This window comes from Panthera onca, chromosome D3, assembly GCF_046562875.1.
Source record: "Panthera onca isolate mPanOnc1 chromosome D3, mPanOnc1 haplotype 2, whole genome shotgun sequence".
NCBI lineage: Eukaryota > Metazoa > Chordata > Mammalia > Carnivora > Felidae > Panthera > Panthera onca.
Genome location: NC_138350.1, coordinates 55,378,398 through 55,397,439, shown reverse-complemented (window position 1 = coordinate 55,397,439; position 19,042 = coordinate 55,378,398). Strand labels below are relative to the sequence as shown.

The 19,042-nt window shown below is 39.2% G+C and overlaps 1 protein-coding gene across 31 annotated transcripts in view; it reads right to left on the bottom strand.

Moving 5' to 3' along the window:
• Positions 1-19,042, bottom strand: part of DTNA (dystrobrevin alpha) — a 355,063-nt gene that overhangs the window by 46,444 nt on the left and 289,577 nt on the right. For 17 of the 31 annotated variants that reach the window (XM_081790787.1, XM_081790789.1, XM_081790788.1 and 14 more), the window contains 4 exons: positions 17,324-17,407; positions 15,512-15,601; positions 7,816-7,893; positions 7,163-7,255 (listed from right to left, as the gene is read on the bottom strand). In XM_081790787.1, the coding sequence (XP_081646913.1) occupies positions 7,163-7,255; positions 7,816-7,893; positions 15,512-15,601; positions 17,324-17,407 (345 nt within the window). Of the gene's footprint in view, positions 1-7,162; positions 7,256-7,815; positions 7,894-15,511; positions 15,602-15,676; positions 15,964-17,323; positions 17,408-19,042 lie in introns of those variants that run through there. The other 14 variants (XM_081790799.1, XM_060613597.3, XM_081790804.1 and 11 more) reach the window with 6 other exon arrangements.

The window sequence follows — 19,042 nt, the reverse complement described above, 5'->3', positions numbered from 1 at the left end:
TAGTTGGACAAAAGAACAAACACAGGTTAGCTCTCTGGCTTGCAGCGTCATGGACTTTGGTCCACGTTTCTATATCCTTCTTGGCTCTGCGTGCATTCTCAACACTGGGAAAATCAGAAGGGTAAAGATAAAACACAGTACTTTAACACTAACCATGCCATCTAAAATTGAACTGTGAAGTCTTCACATTTGGCGGAATTGGAATCAAGATACACTCAGTTGCCAGATGCAGATTCCTTATCTGCTCTTTTTAGGTGTTAAGGTTCACAGAAATGTCATTACACTCTTCCATATTTATCAACATCAGATCTTCCCCACCTGCAGTCATGGCAAATTCTCTTTGGTTCAAATTCTGTTGTTGTTTTAAAGATTAGGAGAGCAGATGATGGTATCTGAAAAAGGTAAGCTCCCACTCAGAAGAAATGCTTACTCTTAGGGGTGAATACAGATAGGAATGATATATAAGAGTGGGTGTGAGGTGGGACTGGATCATTTCTGAATTCAAACCTCAGCCCTCTTAGTTACAAGCTGTGTGACCTTGGGCAAATCACTTAACCTTTCTGTGCTTCAGTTCTTTCACCTATAATACAGGGATATAGTGATAATATACCTCCTGGTGTGCTGGGAGGATTATTATGTACCGTTTAGAGCAGTGCCAGGGCACACGGTGAGACTCTATGGGAGTATTCCTTTTACTTTTACCTCTACAAAGCAGGTAACACTGTCTCACTATAATCATTTTTGCATGATCATCTCCTTACCTATAACTTAGCTTTTTGCTCTCGAACGTTTGGTTGGTTACTGGCCAGTATTCTAGGGTATACCAAAAAAGAAGTAAGACCATTTAGTTGAATCAATGAAAGATTTTACGGAAGCACTAGGGGGACTTTACATTTCTGATTTCCTAAACAGAGGGACGAGTTAGCTGAACAGTGACAGCTTTCTCTTGTTTCCCCAAAGTGGCAACACTGCCATTTATTTTTAATCAAATGTCCCTTTTATTTATTTATTTATTTATTTATTTTTTAACGTTTTTATTTATTTTTGAGACAGAGAGAGACAGAGCATGAACAGGGGAGGGGCAGAGAGAGAGGGAGACACAGAATCTGAAACAGGCTCCAGGCTCTGAGCTGTCAGCACAGAGCCCGACGCGGGGCTCGAACTCACAGCCCGTGAGATCATGACCTGAGCCGAAGTCGGACGCTTAACCGACCAAGCCACCCAGGCGCCCCGCAAATGTCCCTTTTATACAATTTATCAAGCAACATATGAGACCAGGTCCCATGCCAAGTTCTTTATTTGAGCGCATTTGGAGAAAACATACTCTGAAGGTCATCCAGTTAACAATATTGATGAATACCCATGAGCTATCATTTTTTTCTACCATATTATAATGGACAGGTTTTACAATAGGAGATTTTAAATCTACTTTATTGTATGCCTTTAATCCTATTCAAAATTAAATAAGGAATCACTATTGAGTCATTCCCCCATGTGCCTAGTTCTACACTAGCTAATTTGCATCAATGACCTCATCGGATTGGTAGTGTCTCTCTTGTTTTCCATGGAAACTGAAAATGTATTAGAATCAGAGGAATGAACTCATCTTTTTTTTTATAAAGTTAAAAAAATGTTTATTTATTTTTGACAGAGAGAGACAGAGTGCGAGTAGGGTAGGGGCAAAGAGAGAGGGAGACACAGAATCTGAAGCAGGCTCCAGGCTGTCAGCACAGGGCCCAACACGGGGCTTGAACTCACAAGCTGTGAGACCATGACCTGAGCTGAAGTCAAACACTCAACTGACTGAGCCACCCAGGGGCCCCGAGAAATGAGCTCATCTTAAAATCAATTTCCCATCTGAGTATTCTGAGAAAACTTCTGTGTACAATGTAGTCAATGCAGATATGCACGCTGGTGGTATGATATTCTTCAGATTGATATTTCTAGAATTCTAAGGGAATACCTTTCTCAGGAGTCTTGTTTTATACCTGAAACTCCTAAACATCTTATGGAAGAAAAAAAATAGTATTAATACGGAAATGAAAACTCATATAAAAGAGATACTTTCAGTGAGTGCTGATAATAATTTTTTTCTTTCAACAGACTGCAACACATTTACATTTTTCAAAATCAACCTTTACTGAAAAGGGTCAAATTTTAGCTTACATATTAAAAATATTAAAGGCATACACTTCAGCGGATTTAGTGTTGATGTTGTCATGGATTGAATTGTGTCTTCCCCAAAATTCATGTGTTGAAGCCCCAACCCCCAGTGCCTCAGAATGTGACCGTATTTGGAGTAGGTCTTTTAAAGAGGTTAACTAAGGTAAAATGAGGTCATAGGGGTGGGGCCCTAAGCCAATATGATTGGTGTCCTTATAAGAAGAGGAAGAGAGCTAGAGATGTTTCTGCACAGAAAAAAGGCCATGTAAGAACACGGCAAGATGGCAGCCATCTGAGGCCAAGGAGAGGGACCTCAGGAGAAACCAGCCCTGCCGGCACTTTGGTCTTGGACCTCCAGCCTCCAGAACTGTGAGAAAATAAATTTCTGTTGTCAAAGATACAAAGTCTGTGGTATTTTGTTATAGTAGCTCTAGAAAACGAATACAAAGTGGAAGAAATCAGAGAACGTTAAAGTGACAAATAGATTCTTTCTCAATATCACTTTTAGTTTTTCTTTTTTCTTTGCCCCCCATCAGTCATTTTCCCCATGTCAGTGAATTGTTGATACTTAGGTTACCCAGGTTTACCACTGCTCCATAGGCAAAGCTGAATACTTTGCTTTTTCACCTACTTTATACTCTTACACAAAATGTTCAACTAAAGGGCTAATTTATAATAGGTGATTTATTTTAAAAGTAGAAATCTTTATTTTACTAGTAAAAAAGATTTGCCAAGAACTTCTAATAATTTTGTTTAGGGTGAGAGGGAATTTTATACCGATAGCACTATCAATATCCCATGACATTAACAGATATTTATTGTGCACCTACTGTGCGCCAGGCTCTGTGTTAGGTGTCAGAGATATGGCAATGAACAAGTCAGAGAAACTCCCTGCTTCACAGCGAAGATAGCTGGTAAACTAATCAACCAACCAACTTATCAACCAATGATTGCAGTTCTGGAAAGAATGAAATAAATGGTAGGCCATGATAGAGACTAGTATGGGAGACCTACTTAAGGAGATGCCTTTAATCTGAGTTTAAAGCCAGAGAAGCAGCCTTTACATACATGTAAGGGAGGTCAGAGCATGGGTGTATGGCAGGCGATGTCAAGGGTCAAATGGGAAGAATGTTCTTGGTATAGGGTAGAACTAGTAACATGGTCTTGAGGCAGTTTTAGGAACTGTTTGTAGGACTGATCAAAGTGGATGCTGCTAAGTATTGTGACTGAGTTGGGAGAAGCCCATGACACTGAGGCTGGTATGGGGCTAGGCAAGGGTTGGGTCATGCACAGGCCTGTAGGCCATGGTCAGGGCTGGGGTGCAAACCAAGTGCAGTAGAAATCTATTAAAAGGTTTTAAGCAGGCAAGTCGATAATAATTTAGACCCCATCTATGAAATCCAGAAATGGAATCAAATATATAATTTATTGGTATGGATATTTATACAATATAAAAATTATTTAAATAAATTTTCTTAAGAGAAAAACATAAGCAGAAAAAATTTTAACCTATTTATGTGCAATCAGGGGTCTAATTAAGTGACAGTAATTGATCATGACATCAAAGGATAGACTGTAGCCTTTAACTGCACTCTCTCCCTTACAGAGGGGGGTCTTTTCAGAGCTGAGAATACTATGTCAGAAGCTTATGCATACGGTATCAAGGATATAATTAGAGTTGGGTAGAGTTGGGTAGAGTTGGAAGTTCTGGGCTGGTTTCCCATCTTCTTAGTCTGCCCATCAGTTGGTCCCAATAAACCACTAGCAAGGCCAGCACTTGATAAGCTTTAGGGAAGGGCAGAAAAAGCCCTCAACTCATTACATTTTGATATCCCTTCTCCCCCATTGGAAAAGGTGGCTGAAAACCGTTAAAGCTTTTAAGACTTCACTGAATTAGGAAGACAGCAGGAATTCTCCCTTGAGCCACAGTTAATTTATTTGGCTTATCTGACATCAGAACCAGCAGGAACACAAGGGTTTCTCTAATTTAGCAGCAGACTATTTACAAATGAGTCAGTTTCCCATTGTATTAAGTCCTTAGTATGGGGAAAAGTCCCCCAGAGTTAAGCAGGAGCATACATGAATAATGACAAAACAAATATTTTAATCAAGAACAGCAGTTAGGTTCCTATCTGTAGACCATCTCATGAAGGATGTGCAGATAGGGAGCCTGAAGAATGGGGTGGAAAATAGATGGGACCCAGTGTCAGAAGACCTCTGTGCAAGCCCTTGCTAGCATGTGACGTTGGATAAGTCTCTTAATGTGTCAGAGCTAGCATTTACTTCTCAGTGAAAGAGAATTGATAATATCCAAACTTATAGAGCTTTGATGAGCAAATAATGTGTAAGAAAGGGTTCTGTAATTTTCAAAGTACTCCAGTAATGTAAAATGTATTATTCATATCCAGGTTGCCATGATGAGATACAAGAGACTGAAGACAAAATTCCTACTCTTTTGAAGATTGTAATTACAATGGGAAACAACAATGCATAGACTAAATACAAAAATGGTAACACAATCACCATTCCTATTACTAGTATGTGCTCAAAATATCTGTCAAAATGAAATAAAAATAACGTAGTAGGATTTGCAACTTCAGGAAATAGATATAGGGTAGATGCAGTGGGGAGCAGTGTCACGAAAAGCTTTCTGGAGGGCTTTCTGTTTATGTAGGTTATATAAGAGGCAATGTAGCATAGTAGTTAGGTGTTTGGGATGAGGTAGGTTAAATCCTGGATCCACTGTTTTGTAGCTGTATGACTGTGGGAGAGTCATGTGAACTCTGTAAACTGATACCTTTCCTGATCTACAAAATGGGGATGAATGTATTTACTCTACAGGCTTACATTAAGGGCTAGGAGAAATTATGTAAATAAGGTTTTGACACAGTGCTTAGCAGGAAGCATGTGTTTTAAAAAACGGTAGCTGTTAGGATTATAACCCTGACATATCTCACCAGAGTTGAATGATGGTGAAGCATTATAACTATTATGACAGAGAAGGTGAGACATCACCCCATCACTTATATAATCACGGCAAGTGTGGGGAATGGTGAGGATGTAATTCAACAAAAAGGAAATACAGGAAAAATGAGAAATTCAAAAAAGAGTTGGGAATTTTTAAGAACAGGAGAAAGCATTGAGAAATACGGAGGGCAACAGATATTCACAAGGAGTCGGCTTCGTTGGTCAGTCTTAAATTCTGCTTTGTTTTCCAAATAGATATGGCCTCCTGCGTTCATCAAGCAGATGTGAGGTGTCTCTGCTGAGACAGTTTTACTGTCTTAAGTGACCATCAAGTCATTGTGATCAATCACTTGAGTAGGGAAAAGGGCTGGTGGTGACAAACTGTGAGATTTCCTCTTTGGAGATTTCTTTCTCACAAATTTAATTAAGAAAAGGTCAAAGAAGAGTGCTGGAAGTAGCTGGAGTGTGCTCAGAATTATGGGGGAGAGGACACAGTGTGAGACCACAGCTTCGCCTTCAGACACGATTGAATCTGTATTGACTTCTTCTTTGAGGACTGTCAATACATTTTTTTTTTTTTTGGTAATTCCATATTGAGTTCTATTGTTTCAGATACCATATAACATTGGGGAACCAAATTCACTGGGAGTAAGATTAAAGCTGTCACTCTTCTCGCTCATACTTTTGAGAGGCTGAGATATAATAAAGAAGAGGAACTGTGTGATCTACAAGCTCGGCAACTTTGAACAAAAGGTGGGGTTAACCGAAGAGTGCTATTTAATTTTATCTTCGTGAAACTAGGACATGGTATAAAATGAAACTAGGGTGCTGCTTATATATTTTTAAGATACAAATTAAGGTAAATATGTAACTTCTAATAGATGTACATCATTATCTCCTAAAACACCTCATGTACTAATTTTGTAAGAACAGTTACAGGCATCGGGAACAGGAAACAGTCCAGGAAGGAGAGTTCTAGAAACAAAGAAGTGGCTAACAATACCAAGTGGCGAAGGTGATGAGGACTGAGTAATGGCCATCATGTGTTTCAGGGATGCTTTTTGTGAAATTGTAATGGAAAGGAGGCCAGCTATTTTAAAGGCAATTTAATCCCTTGGTTCACTTCATAGTTAATAATTACAAAAAAAAAGAAGTCCATTGGCTTTTAGTTCAGAGAAAGTTAGAGTTACTAAGCAAAATTCACATATTTCTAAGAAACGGGTAAACACATTTGTAAATCAGGAGTCTAAACTAGGCTGAAACATATGATAAATACATAGTCTGTCCACTTATCTTCATTTTTACCCCATGTATATTATCACAACCAAGTAACTTTAACCAATGAGAGGAATCTCCTACGTCGCAATTAAAATAGGAAGAGAAAATCTTTAAGAATGCCTTTATCTGAATACACAGGTGCTATCTGAATTCGTACATTTTAACACATTTGGAAGAAAGCTTTGCATATTCTGGGACTTGAAAGCAGACTTTATCAGGATGGCTACCCAGAAACATTTGTAAGCCAGAGAAGAGTTGAAAGACAATTTCTCCCACTGTTATGATTAGGGAAATGATTTCCATGGTATGATCCCATCCTGTCACTTTTCCTCTCTTTTACTTCAATCTTAAATTAATGGAGCATTGTCTTCCAAATCAGTGGAGGTATCCATGTCCTTGGAATAAGAAAATTCTTGCATCACTATTTTGCGGGCATTTGACGTGGCACATATAATGCAATTGACTGGGGAGACCCAGAGTCCGGCATCCACTGAAGGCTAATATTTAGCATGGCATCCATTTACACAAATTTTGCCTTTCGCTATGTTGAAACAAGGATATGAATTCCATGGTATATGAGTGGGAAGTGTTCAAACTAACGTCATGAAGGACGTCTAATTTGAATCAATTCAAAGATGACCTAGTGAGCCTTAGGTCGCTAAGGGCATCCACTTGCCCCTTGCTGAGACTTCTTGTCAAGGGAGCAGACTGTTACCCTCTCTAAGGACAGTCAAGCAGCCAAACCTGCACTAACCATGGTGGGTTGTTCCGGAGCCTGTTGACGTACAACCCGATGAGAACATGTTCATCAGCCAGCCTGTCTGCCACATTCAGGCTGTACTGTATCCTGAAACAGGGCAGGAGGAAAGAAAGGGTGTTGGGAGGAGAGGCAGACAGAAATAGGCAGAGCAGGTGGGAGTGGGTTCGTGATAGAAAAGGCATTTGGAAAAGCAAGCAGGTAGAGGAAAAATAAGTGATGTCCTATGAAAAATCCAAGCAAAATCCAAGCAATGAAATACACAATTTCATTTCACTAAGTTTAAAAATAAAGATTTCCAATTAGGTAAAGTAACTTTTAAGAAAACAGAATTGCATTCTTCAAGCCAGTAAAGCCAAGAAATTCATCTGTACGGTAAACACATTGATTGGGTTGCAAGCAAAGAGTAAGTATCCTTTGGAAAATCAAATCTGAAGTTTAGTCATTTTAAAAAAAAGGAAATCAGGGAAAGTGAATTACACAGATGTGTCTACTCAAAAGAACTACTTGGTGCCGTTAGTTGGGTTATAATAGAGCTGCTTTTGCTAAATCGAAGACGGTCTTTCAAACACAAAGCATTTTTGACACAAGGAATCTCCACTTTTAGTTGAGTTAATTCAGGGTTTCAGGACACTCTGGCTTTAACTTACCCTTTGCCCTTCAGAAAAGCTGGAGCAGCCCTAGCCAGCAGTTTGTTCTGCTCTACTTCACTGTCCTTGGGAGGAGAGCTAGTTAATAAGATGGGAAAGCCAAGAAGAGGGTAAACACAGCAATGCATTCAAGAATAGAACTGGCTACAGACACTCCCAAGTCTAGATCCAAGCTCCATTTGGACAGCTCTCTTGGTATTTTGAAATGTTCAAGATGTTTGCAGATTTCCACAGAGTTGAACTAGGAGTAGAAACCTGGCCCGAGAACCATAATTGCAATTACACAACCATCCATGATCCACGGGTTGACCTCTGCAATTTGTTTAACAAATAGATTGCATTGCCTGGACATCATGAAAATCCATTCAACATTCATTACAGACTATCATGTCAACAGTCGAATAGTTCACGAAATCCTGCCAGCCTTTAGATCCCACTTAAAAAGTATACTTCTCCAGCCTTCCTTATTTTGTCCAACTTTCTGAATTGAATACACACTTGAAAATTACCTAGTTAGAAGATTGCTGTCATATTAGAAGTGCTTTACCACTCCAGGCACAAGTCACCTGACCCTTGCTGAGAAGCTGCAAAGAAAACTTTCAGAGAAACAGAGAAATAGACCTTTGCTCCTTATAAATATATATTCATCTTCCCTGTGTCTGTAACTGGTGACTAGAATCCCATCATTATAGCAAATTCTTAACATTTTAGGTTCATTATGAGGAATACTCATTTTATTTAGTAATTTAAATGCCAGTTTGAAAATTTTAAAGTGTAGTTTTATTAAGGGATAAATAGAAATAGAAATAATAATTCATAAAGTGTGGCCATGCCAAAGTGACCCAAGATCTACTGGTCATGTTTCACTGGGAAAATAGTATTGATTGTTGGTATTACAATTGTACTTGTAATGTGCTTAAAGGGAACTTGCTCCTTTGCAGGTTAAGAATTTTTTCTCTGTAACACTGGTGGACCTAAAACTATCCACCCACCCCTTTCATGGTGAATACAAAAATTAACTGTCTGATTTGTTTGGTGGCAAGTTGTTAATTTCTTGGATTGAAATTATGAGGTCTTATCAAAAACTTGCCCAACTTTTCAACAAGTTCTAAAATGTATGTACGTATTAAGATGGCTTGTAAAGTAGTTAAAATCTTAAAAACTTTATGAGTTTTAAGGATTTATTACAAAGTATCACTCTTTCAGACCATGAAGCACACACACACAAAAATACAAATGTGCAAGTAAATATCACATTAGGATTATGCATATTGTGATTAGAATTCTTGTTTTAGTATTGTATGTACTATAAGGTCGCTGGAAAACTTAAAAATAAAATTTGATTTATAAAGCAAATGTCTAGGAGAGAGTAGGCACTCATGTTTGTTGAATGTGTGATCTCACTTAGCTTTTCAGGAATGCACCTATTACTTAAAACTGCACACAAATGGAATTGACTTTAAGAATGAAATGATTAATGTTCTAGGAGAATTTAATTTCTTGATGAACATAATGATTTTTTTTCCAGCATTTTGATCTTCCCCTTCTAAGGTGATGAAACTGTCCATTAGGACAAAATAGCCACCTTATGCCACCATCATTTCCCATCATCCCACCAAAACAGCATTCCAAACCTTGTCTCCTGAAGCATATCCCTCTGTATTCGTTATCCAGTAACTACAGTCTCTCTGCTGCCCAATTACCACCCTCCCCAACTTTTTGTTTTAGAACTCAAGATAGATGTACCTGTTATATAATTGGTTTCCAATCCCTGCAAGACCACTAAAAACATGGCGTGAAATATCAAAAATTCTTCCTTCCAAATGTAACTACTTCTGCCCTGTTATGCTTTTTGTCCCAGAAATTGTGATGGTATTTCCTTAAATCAAAAGCCTAATAATTACACAGGTACAACTTCTGGTGCTGAATGCACAAGAAGAAAGAAAGGACCACTGAAGAAAAGAAACACAAGAGGATCAACCGTGAGGATGCGTTTGCCACCAATTACTCCAGTGAAGTCTCACAGAAAGAAGGTGATGTGTGCACAGAGCCCCAGGAGTGCATCCTGCCACTTGGTCATTGCCAGGCACTAGCACAGGAGGAAGTATGCTAATTTCAGGAAACGAGCAGTGGCCCAGATTTTCCTTTGGTGGCCTTATTCTTTTCCTCCTAATTCTTTGAGCCCCTCTCTCCTTCCCCTACTCCATTTGCCTGTCTCCCCTCTTCTCTTCCTTTTCTTCCTTTCTTCTTCTTCCCAAATCCTTTCCTCCTTCAAAGGGAGGAGGAGCAGACATTCTATCTGCATACATCTCTTTTCATTTTGTTGTCATTTTCTTTGCACTGGCCCTTGGCAGTGTGGGTTTGAAGAAATCATTAAAATTCTTTTATGTTTTTTCTGCCTCCCACATGACTTCTTGGGAAAACCAGTTCTTGGAAAATATGGAAATTACACTCTCTGCATTTATGAGTTTGTGGAAATATACCATTTACTTCACTTTGCTACAGCTCTTAGTATCTAGGGCCAAGAGCATTTCTGACTTTTGGTACTCATTGTCCACATAGTTTCTGTACTTCCTAGAACTAGTCTCAAATTCTCAAATTCTGGGAAGCCAAAAATATAACCATGTATAGAGGAAGCCAAGTTCATGATGAAGACAAGAAAAAAAAAAGCCACTCTTTCTAAATGAAATGGATCAAGAACTTACAGAGTCGACAGGAGAGGCAGATTTCACCTAAGGCTTGGGTCTATAAAGACTTTTCATGTGAAGTATCTTCACCAGAATTTCTTTTGTGGCTCCCAAAGAGCCCGAGGAAGGAAAGCAGAGTGAAAAACTTTTCTCCTGAGTTGTGAGGAGACTAACAGTATATAGTTTATTATCATTTCTTCAAAGCAATATACACTCACCATGTTTTACAGACTATACTAGATTTTTAAACTTTCATTTTGTAGCTTGGCTGTTTGTGTGGAGAAGTTAGGTCGTATTTCCAATTCATTGTGGGCTTTGGGATCAGGCACATTAAAACCTACATTCTTCCCCTGAAATAATGCTTTCGGCATGTCAGTGTGCAAAAATGCAACAATGGCTTGCACACGACTCTATCTGTAAAAGCCTCTCCTTCTTCTACATGCCTTGTTCTCAAATCAAAATGTGTCCTTCCTTTTAATTTCTGAAGGTGGGAACTAGTTGGAGCTCCTCTTGACCATGTACGATAAATCTTTTCTAATCTGAGTCCCGAGGAAAAGCAGGGTCACCATCTCTAAAGCTCTGTACACATATCTCTTTTTCTCACTGTTTCTTTTTTTCCCCCCACCAGGTCCTTGGCATTGTATAAGTTCATTCCTCTGTGCACACACTAACATTAATGGCTGTGGTGACCATCGTACCCTGGAGGGTATGACAAGGTAAATCTGAAGTTTATGTGCTCTGCTGGAAGAAAAAAAGGCAGGAAATACTCCTTTAGGTTTTTTTGTTTCTAAAAAATTTTGTATGTTCTTACTAATTCCTTTTCAGACTTCTGGAAAACAGCAACTATAAAGATAAATGGCCTTTTCCCAAATTTTTTCATATGCACACATACAATGATGAGTTCTGGAACAATAGAGCAAGTTCAAAATGTCTCATATTTATTTATTTAAAATTCACCTTCGGTTTTGAAGGGTGACAACAGGTGTCAGTATTTTTGCTGAAGCGCAAACATTTTTGGGGTGGTCTAAGGTAACATGATCACACAGAAATGTTCCCTGGAGTCTTGCTTACACCTGAAATATGGTTTTAAAAGCCACTTTTGTTTATGCTGTGCTACTATATTAGCCCTGGTCAAATATTTTTTTTCTTTTATTAAACATGAAAATAAAAGAATTTAAATAAAAGTCCTGGATGTAGTCTCACAGAGCAGCAGTATTACATAAACAAATTATGTAAGGTAAAATAATTCTTATCACGATGGTTAAATGGAAAATGATACGTGAATAATGGCAAATTAAAAACAGATATATTCATTTTTATTGATTTTAAATAACTGATAACCTTGCGTGGTGTTCAGACAGGTGAAGCATGGAAGTTGGTCCCTTCTGAAGTAACTGTTAATCGTGAACAAAATTTTGCTTCTCATGTATGTATGTAAACACATGCACACATATAGTGTATAGCCATACTTCTACGTGTGTACACGCACACTTATAAACATATATGTTCATAACATATATGAACATTTAATGTGTATGTTCACATACGTGTATATGCACATACGGCATTGTTTATATATGTCAAAACTTAGTGAATTGTGCACTTATTTTAAATATATTCATTGAATTGTAGGTCAATTATATCTCAAAAAGCTGTTTTTTATTTAATTTCTCTCACTATAATTAACCCAGACTAGCAACAAGGGCATTAAACTAATTTAAAAACCATAAAAAAGTGTCCACAAGTCAGTTTTGTCGAGATAATTTCTGGACAAATTCTGTTTTCCTTTCCTTCTCTAGCTTTCCATATCTGAGATCTGAGACAAACCATCTGCCCCCTACAAATCAGCAAACAAGCATAAAAAATAGCTCAGTGTTTCGGCGGGAAAATTAGTTGTCATCAACTCAGGCTGGCATGAAAGCCAGACCATCTTTTAAGCAGGTACTGTGGAGGAAATAATAAGAATTCTTAGGCCATATGTGATTCACTACATTTACTATGTCGTCCCCCCAGATATCATCAAGCTGTGTCAATTGCATTTTAGCCAAAAGAGCATCTAGAAAAGTTTGCTGGGTGCAAGGCACGCACAGAGAAGAACTAAAGCAGCCGCAGGAAGAGAATAAAGCTTATGGAAGGGAGGAAGGGAGGTGGCTGCAGGTGTAATCACGCACTAATAGTTTTGTACGGAAACAGAGTGGAGTGTAAAGACCAGTGTACTTCCAATTTGAAAATAAAACTAGCACATTAGTGGAGCTCTGGGGCTACATGGAATAAAGAATTAACTTCAAAGAGTAATTATTTCAAATTTCATGAAATTTCAGACAACATAAAGAGTGAAAAAGAGTGAAGAAACCTTCAGGGTGGTCGGCTTATAAATTTGTCTATTTTACGATGCTGATTTATAAATGTATCTATTTTCCTGACTGGAAAGGATGGGCTTTAATCTTAGAAAAAAATGAACCATGGAGAAAATGTTGATTTTCAGAAGCCAATTCAATGCCTTGATTTTATTTCAATTCACTTCTGATTACCAAAGCACAAATGCTTAGAATTTAGTGTGACTGTTTTAAGTCTGATGAACAAATCTGGGTTGTGAGGCAAAGAATCTTAGGATAAGCAAAGTGTTTGAAAAAAACTGAAAAAGACACAGTGGATTAACCTTTCTGTGGTTGAAAACCCAAACCAATCCACCAACTGACCAATCAGTCGACCAACACAAATCTCACAAATGCTGCTCCACTGGGAAGAATCCAGATTGGCGGAGTGGTTGGGGTGGATGGTGTGCCTTCCCCATGCACGTAACTGAGTCTAATATGGTATCAGTTGTTAACCAAATGTCATTGTGACAAACCAGAAACCAGCATATTAGATTGTGTTTGACACACTCTATGAATCACAAGCAATTTTCTGGTATTTGGGAGAGCGACAAGATCTGGCTATATATATAACGGACGAAGTGATTTGTGAGCAGTTATTAATTTAGAGGTTGCATTTGTGAAAATATACGTGAGACCTTTAAGAAATGGTTCTAAAATTGGAGGTAAAAGAACGTAGCCATTCAAACTTTTACTATGTTGTTGTGGCTAATGAAAAAGATGGCCGTAAGTAAAGAAACTTATTTTACAGAGGAAAGGCCTGGTTAACTTTCTCCCATAAACGAGGCAAGGATTTTGACAAGGTGATTGGGACTTTACAAAGGGGGCATGATGCCAGCAAAGATAGTAGATGCAGGGGCTGAAGGTGGTGAAGGGGAGAAGGGACCCTTTGGGCCTGGCAATACTACTTACAATAATGACAGTCTATGTTTCATAAGCTTAGAAAATGTTGCTGCCACACCATACATGGCTACTGGAGCCTTTTCCTAGTGGTGATGATAGACTTCCACTGATCCAACATTTTTTCCCTTAAATTGACGCATTTATGAGAAAATAATCTAGGTTTAGGGATATAGTTATGATCACAAAAATGCATGAGGTGAATTAGCCCATGAATTGGGTCCTTTGGCCCACATTGTACCTAACTGCGCGCGCGCACACACACACACACACACACACACACACACACACACACACACGAAGACATCAAACATTTAAGAGAGAGCGCCTTTGAGAATTTCCTCTTTTCTTTTACGTAAGGGAAAAGTGAATCAAGTGCACAGCTAGGAAGGGAAATAAGAACCGGGGGCTGTGGCAGATGGTGGTGGTAACCAGAGCTATACACACTCATAAATCTGTGTGAGGTGTATTGCTAGGGTGTCAAAAGACTTCAAAGATATACCCTACTGCCTTCTGAAGATCAAAGTGGTATGCTTGTAAAGGACTCTAGGTGAGTAATGCCAGGGGTTTGTAGAGAGGATTCTGCAGTGGTGATTTCAATTCATCCTTGTCCTGCTTTATCTTTCCCCAATCTGTCACAATACGAAAGGCCAAAAGCTCAGGCTAAATAAAATACCTGTGTGCTAAAGCTCCCTAATTTCTTAATGCTGCCTTAACACTGACCAGTGCCATCCTTGCTTGCTTAAGTTTTAGGTTTTATTAGATTTTAAAAAGCGCGGTTGGGTTTGGGCAGGAGTGAGGGCAGAGCTCTAGGTCATATCTGTTTGGTTCAGTTCCAGTTGTGGGAAGAACAGGACCTATAATTTATGCCTACATTTGGCATGATGGGTTTCCATCGACCTTCGTGTATGAACGTGGTTAAGAAATAAACAGTGGGTCACCAACCAGCATTATCAAGTGATAGAAATTAAGCACTGAGAGCATGAAGTTCGTTTTTAAATTGCTACTTTAATAGGAATCAGGGGCACCTGGGTAGCTCAGTCGGTTGAGCAGCTGACTTCGGCTCAGGTCATGATCCTGTGGTTTACGGGTTTGAGCCCTGCATCGGGCTCTATGCTGACAGCTCGGAACCTGGAGCCTGCTTCAGATTCTGTGCCTCCCTCTCTCGCTGTCCCTCCACTGCTTGTGCTCTCTCTCTCAAAAATGAATAAACATTAAAAATATATATATAAAAAATAGGAATCAGACTGCCTGACCTGGGGGAAGAGTGGTCCAGACTTAGTAGGATAGTGGATACAAATTCTCAAGTTTTTTACTACAATATGGTCCAGCCATGTGGCATTGTCCTAGTCTTAGGCCATTAGTGCTAAAGATCATTCCAAGAGGCTCTTTGATTCAAGAATCTAAGAAATCACCAACTGGGGTCTTGCAAACTATACAAAAGCAGAGTTTCATCCAAAGAAGAAGATCGGCTTGGTACTCTTCATATATATGCATCTCATGTATACGGGTATGAGGCTGTGAAATCAATTAACATAAGCAGAAAAGAGAGGAAAGAGCTGAGAAGCCCAGTTCGAGTTGAAAATTCTCCACGGAATCTCATGAAATCCCGGAAGACTTCTATATCTCTACTAAGACATACGAGAAGAGGATTTTAGTGATGGAGGAGAATGACTAACAGTCTAGCTATGGAACTACTAACTACGATTAGTGATTGAGCGCTGGGATACTGACCGTGAGCCGTGGTCAAGCTGATTTACATACAGCTTTATGAGCGAATGCTCTTCAGCCACAGGGCTGGATGCACTTATCCCCTCAGGTGACCTGAGGGGTGCAAACAATGAGACCTCATTAAAACCTTCCATGGACAGAGCAAGGCCCACTCAGAGAGGAAAGGCATTCAGTGTACACAGCTTTATTGAACAGCACCCTCAAAACAGAAACCAGAGGCTAACCTCCGTGGTGACAGAAAGAACTGCAATCTTTAAACAACGTTATCTGTGGTTCACAGAGAACATTCCAACAGGACTGAAAATGGGAAAAAGGGGAAATGATCATAGTTTGGGTTAATGGGTACCATGCACCCTGGAGGAACCAGAACAGCTCAAAGTATATTATAGGGATATTTTAGAGGAGAGGAAGCCATGTTATCCATCTAGACGCATCCACCATAAGCACCGTCCGAGCTGAAATGATATAAAACGACCTTCAGTAAGGATGGGGTCTACCTCTGCTTGACATTTGCAGAATGCAGGGTTTCCTAATAAAAGCACATCTTTCTTAACATCATGGCAGATCTTCCCTAGATAGATGTACAGGTCCGTGTCTCTTACAGATTTTACAGTTTATGATTTTGTTTTGGAAAAGATGGTTGAATATGCTTGTGGCTTTGAAAAGGAGTGCTTAAAGGAACACACAGCGCCTAAACCATGTTATTTCACTGTGGGTGTTCTGCAGTTCAAGTGCATCCTCATTTCCCCTTGTTACAGACCTGCTTAATTTAGGGGGGGGGCAATACCGCCAACTACAACATTCTATTTATTACTCTAATTACAATTATGGGGAACATCTTCATCTCCCGTTCCTGCTGATGGGCAAATACAGGAACTCAGGGAAAAAAATCAGCAGTGTTCTGAGTCTCATTGTCTGCAAACCCTCACTTGAATGTACCAGGATATTACAGTGAAACTGGTACTTCAGAAACCTCGCCAGGGGAAAAGGCTGATTATGTTCGCTTTATGAAACATGAGGTTGCTTTTTTCTTTTTTTTTTTTTTTTCCTGCTGAAAGGCACTTGAAATCTTAGGTTCATTACTCACTCCACTTTTCCTTACCTTTGTTTCTGCTTTCCTGTGAGCCTTCTCCATGTATTGATAAAATAAGTTCCTGGTACTTTACTGGTGAGATTTGATCAAATGATTTGGAGTATCTCTTGACCCTGCGTATTTATCAAGCTAGCTCTAAGAGAAGTATTTGCTTCACCTGTTCTTTGCTCACATGGGAGTGAATCTTTGTATAAAAAACAGGAGACCCTTTTAAAAAAGTTCTTGTTATAATCCCTGAAATCACTTATGTGGAAACTATACTTCCAAGTTTGATCTCCAGCTTTTAGCCCCAGGAACTCCAGAGTTCACCAAATTTTGAGATGAGATTATACCATGTTTCAGAACGTACGTAATAAATTTCCCATTGCATCTTGAAATTCCAATTCCCCGGCTTAAATGGGCCATTCCAAGTGATACAAAGGTGACTTTCTCAACGAGATGGAATACATGTGTGTTGATCATAAAACTTAAACATATCCCACATTCCTACTGTGGGTGAATCGTAAATGCAAGTTTCCAGAAGTGACATTAATCCCAAAAGCCATCCCAGCCATCTTCGAAAGCATCCAAATGAGCGAAAGCGAAAACTGTGAAAGATATTTACAAACTAGTTTCAAACAGTCATCTTCCACACTTGGCTTACATTAGAAAATTTTTCTTAACCCAGAATTAGGGGTCATTACCAAAGAGAGGGCTTATTTCATAATAAGATGGGAACTTACCTCCTGGTAATGAAAGGACTTCCTGAGGAGGGGACAGAGTGGGAGAAGAGGGTGTCATTCATGCTGGTTACAGGTCTGGGTGGCCTAAAACGAAGTACAGTGTGGGTGGAAAGTTAAAACAAGTAAAAGTCACAAGTTAAAAACTATCCACCATCTCTCCAGGAAAAGGGCTGCAAAGATCAGAGATCTATCATCCCCAGGATCAACACAAAATTTTGCATTTTGCACTGAAATTATTTAAGTGTTCTGGGAAGTTACATTTCCTTGAAAACGTGGAATGTCCATTAACAATTAGGAGGAAGACCTCTGGATGCCATAGGAATATTTATCCGTGAGCTTTGAGTCTTGCTGTTTCACTGAGTCACATGCTTGAATGGAGCAAGGACTCTGGGGCAGCTTCAGATCCACTGTCTTCTAAAAGGAGAAGCTCTGAAAAATTAATGATAAGCAGAATCTACATCCTCTTGGAAAGCAGAGGATTCCTGGGGCTTCAGAAGCTTTTCCTGTGCTCCGCGTGACAATGGCCCTTTCTCAATATACCTGGTCTGGAGCGACTCAGTTGCAAAAGCATACCATGCCCTATTTGTTCTATGTGAAGATGCTGTCAAACACCACAGGGTTTAGTGAGTTTCTATTATCTGGATGTTCCGTATAATAGGGCACATAGTGCAAGGCATCCCATAAACTTCAGTTCTTCTCATATGATGAGAGAAAGAAAATAGGGTTCAGTATTTCTCAGAATTGTACACGGCCTCAAGCTCCGACTACACGGGGTCTGCCATTCCAACGGTATTTTCCATTATCGCCTGGCATTCTGTCCCTATCACTAAGGTCTTGGTTCAGGCAAAATGGTAGAGCTGAGATGCCTATCTCATCTCCAAGTGGTTTTTAGTCTTATGTTAGGTTCGCTGGAATATGCTCTATGAGATGGAATTGAGAGTTCAGAATATGGATAATGAGGCAAGGCATCATTTTGAGTCAGAGGACATTTGATCTCAGGGTAGTTCCATATTCGAGTTTGACGGTGCAGAATTCTTGAACACTAGATATTAATCACAGTAGCCTACAGAATCTAGTTGTGTTGGCTTGATCAAGAGACACATTTGCAATGGTTTAGTTTCTACCTTAGGGAACCAGCTGGTGTTGGATTCCACAATGCAGAGATCCTGGGGAAAAGGTAGACTTGTTTGTCTCAGTGCGTTTATGGGAGTGGACGCGATGCTATAATTTTGACAGCACTATTTGCAAAAATTCACTGAAATTTTGGTTCCCGGTACGTGGTGCTGAACAGTATTCTAAGATTTTTAAAGACGTTATCTGTTGGATGAGGTCAAAATAGCGCTTAACTATTTTATCTACTGTAAATATATTAGCTGGAGTTTTGAAGACTATCTTAGCGTTTTGCATTATTTATCTAGGATGTGTCTTGGCCCACATGAGGCTAGTTTAAAACTAATTCTACCTTGATCACAACACTTTCATTTCGTAAGAAGGATGTTAATTTTATGCAAATGTCCTATGTGATTTTTGAAAAGTTAGGTAAATCAGATTTTAAAACAGTAAGAAGAATGAAATACCTGCATTGTTAACTTTGCAAGAAGTTTGAAACTATCAACTTGACCCACGTTTCTGGTTTTCTTTTGTCTTTTTTAATTTTCCCTTTGTGCTCTAGCTCCAGGAAATGAGAAAACAAGTAGAGTTGGAATGCTTTTTACCGAG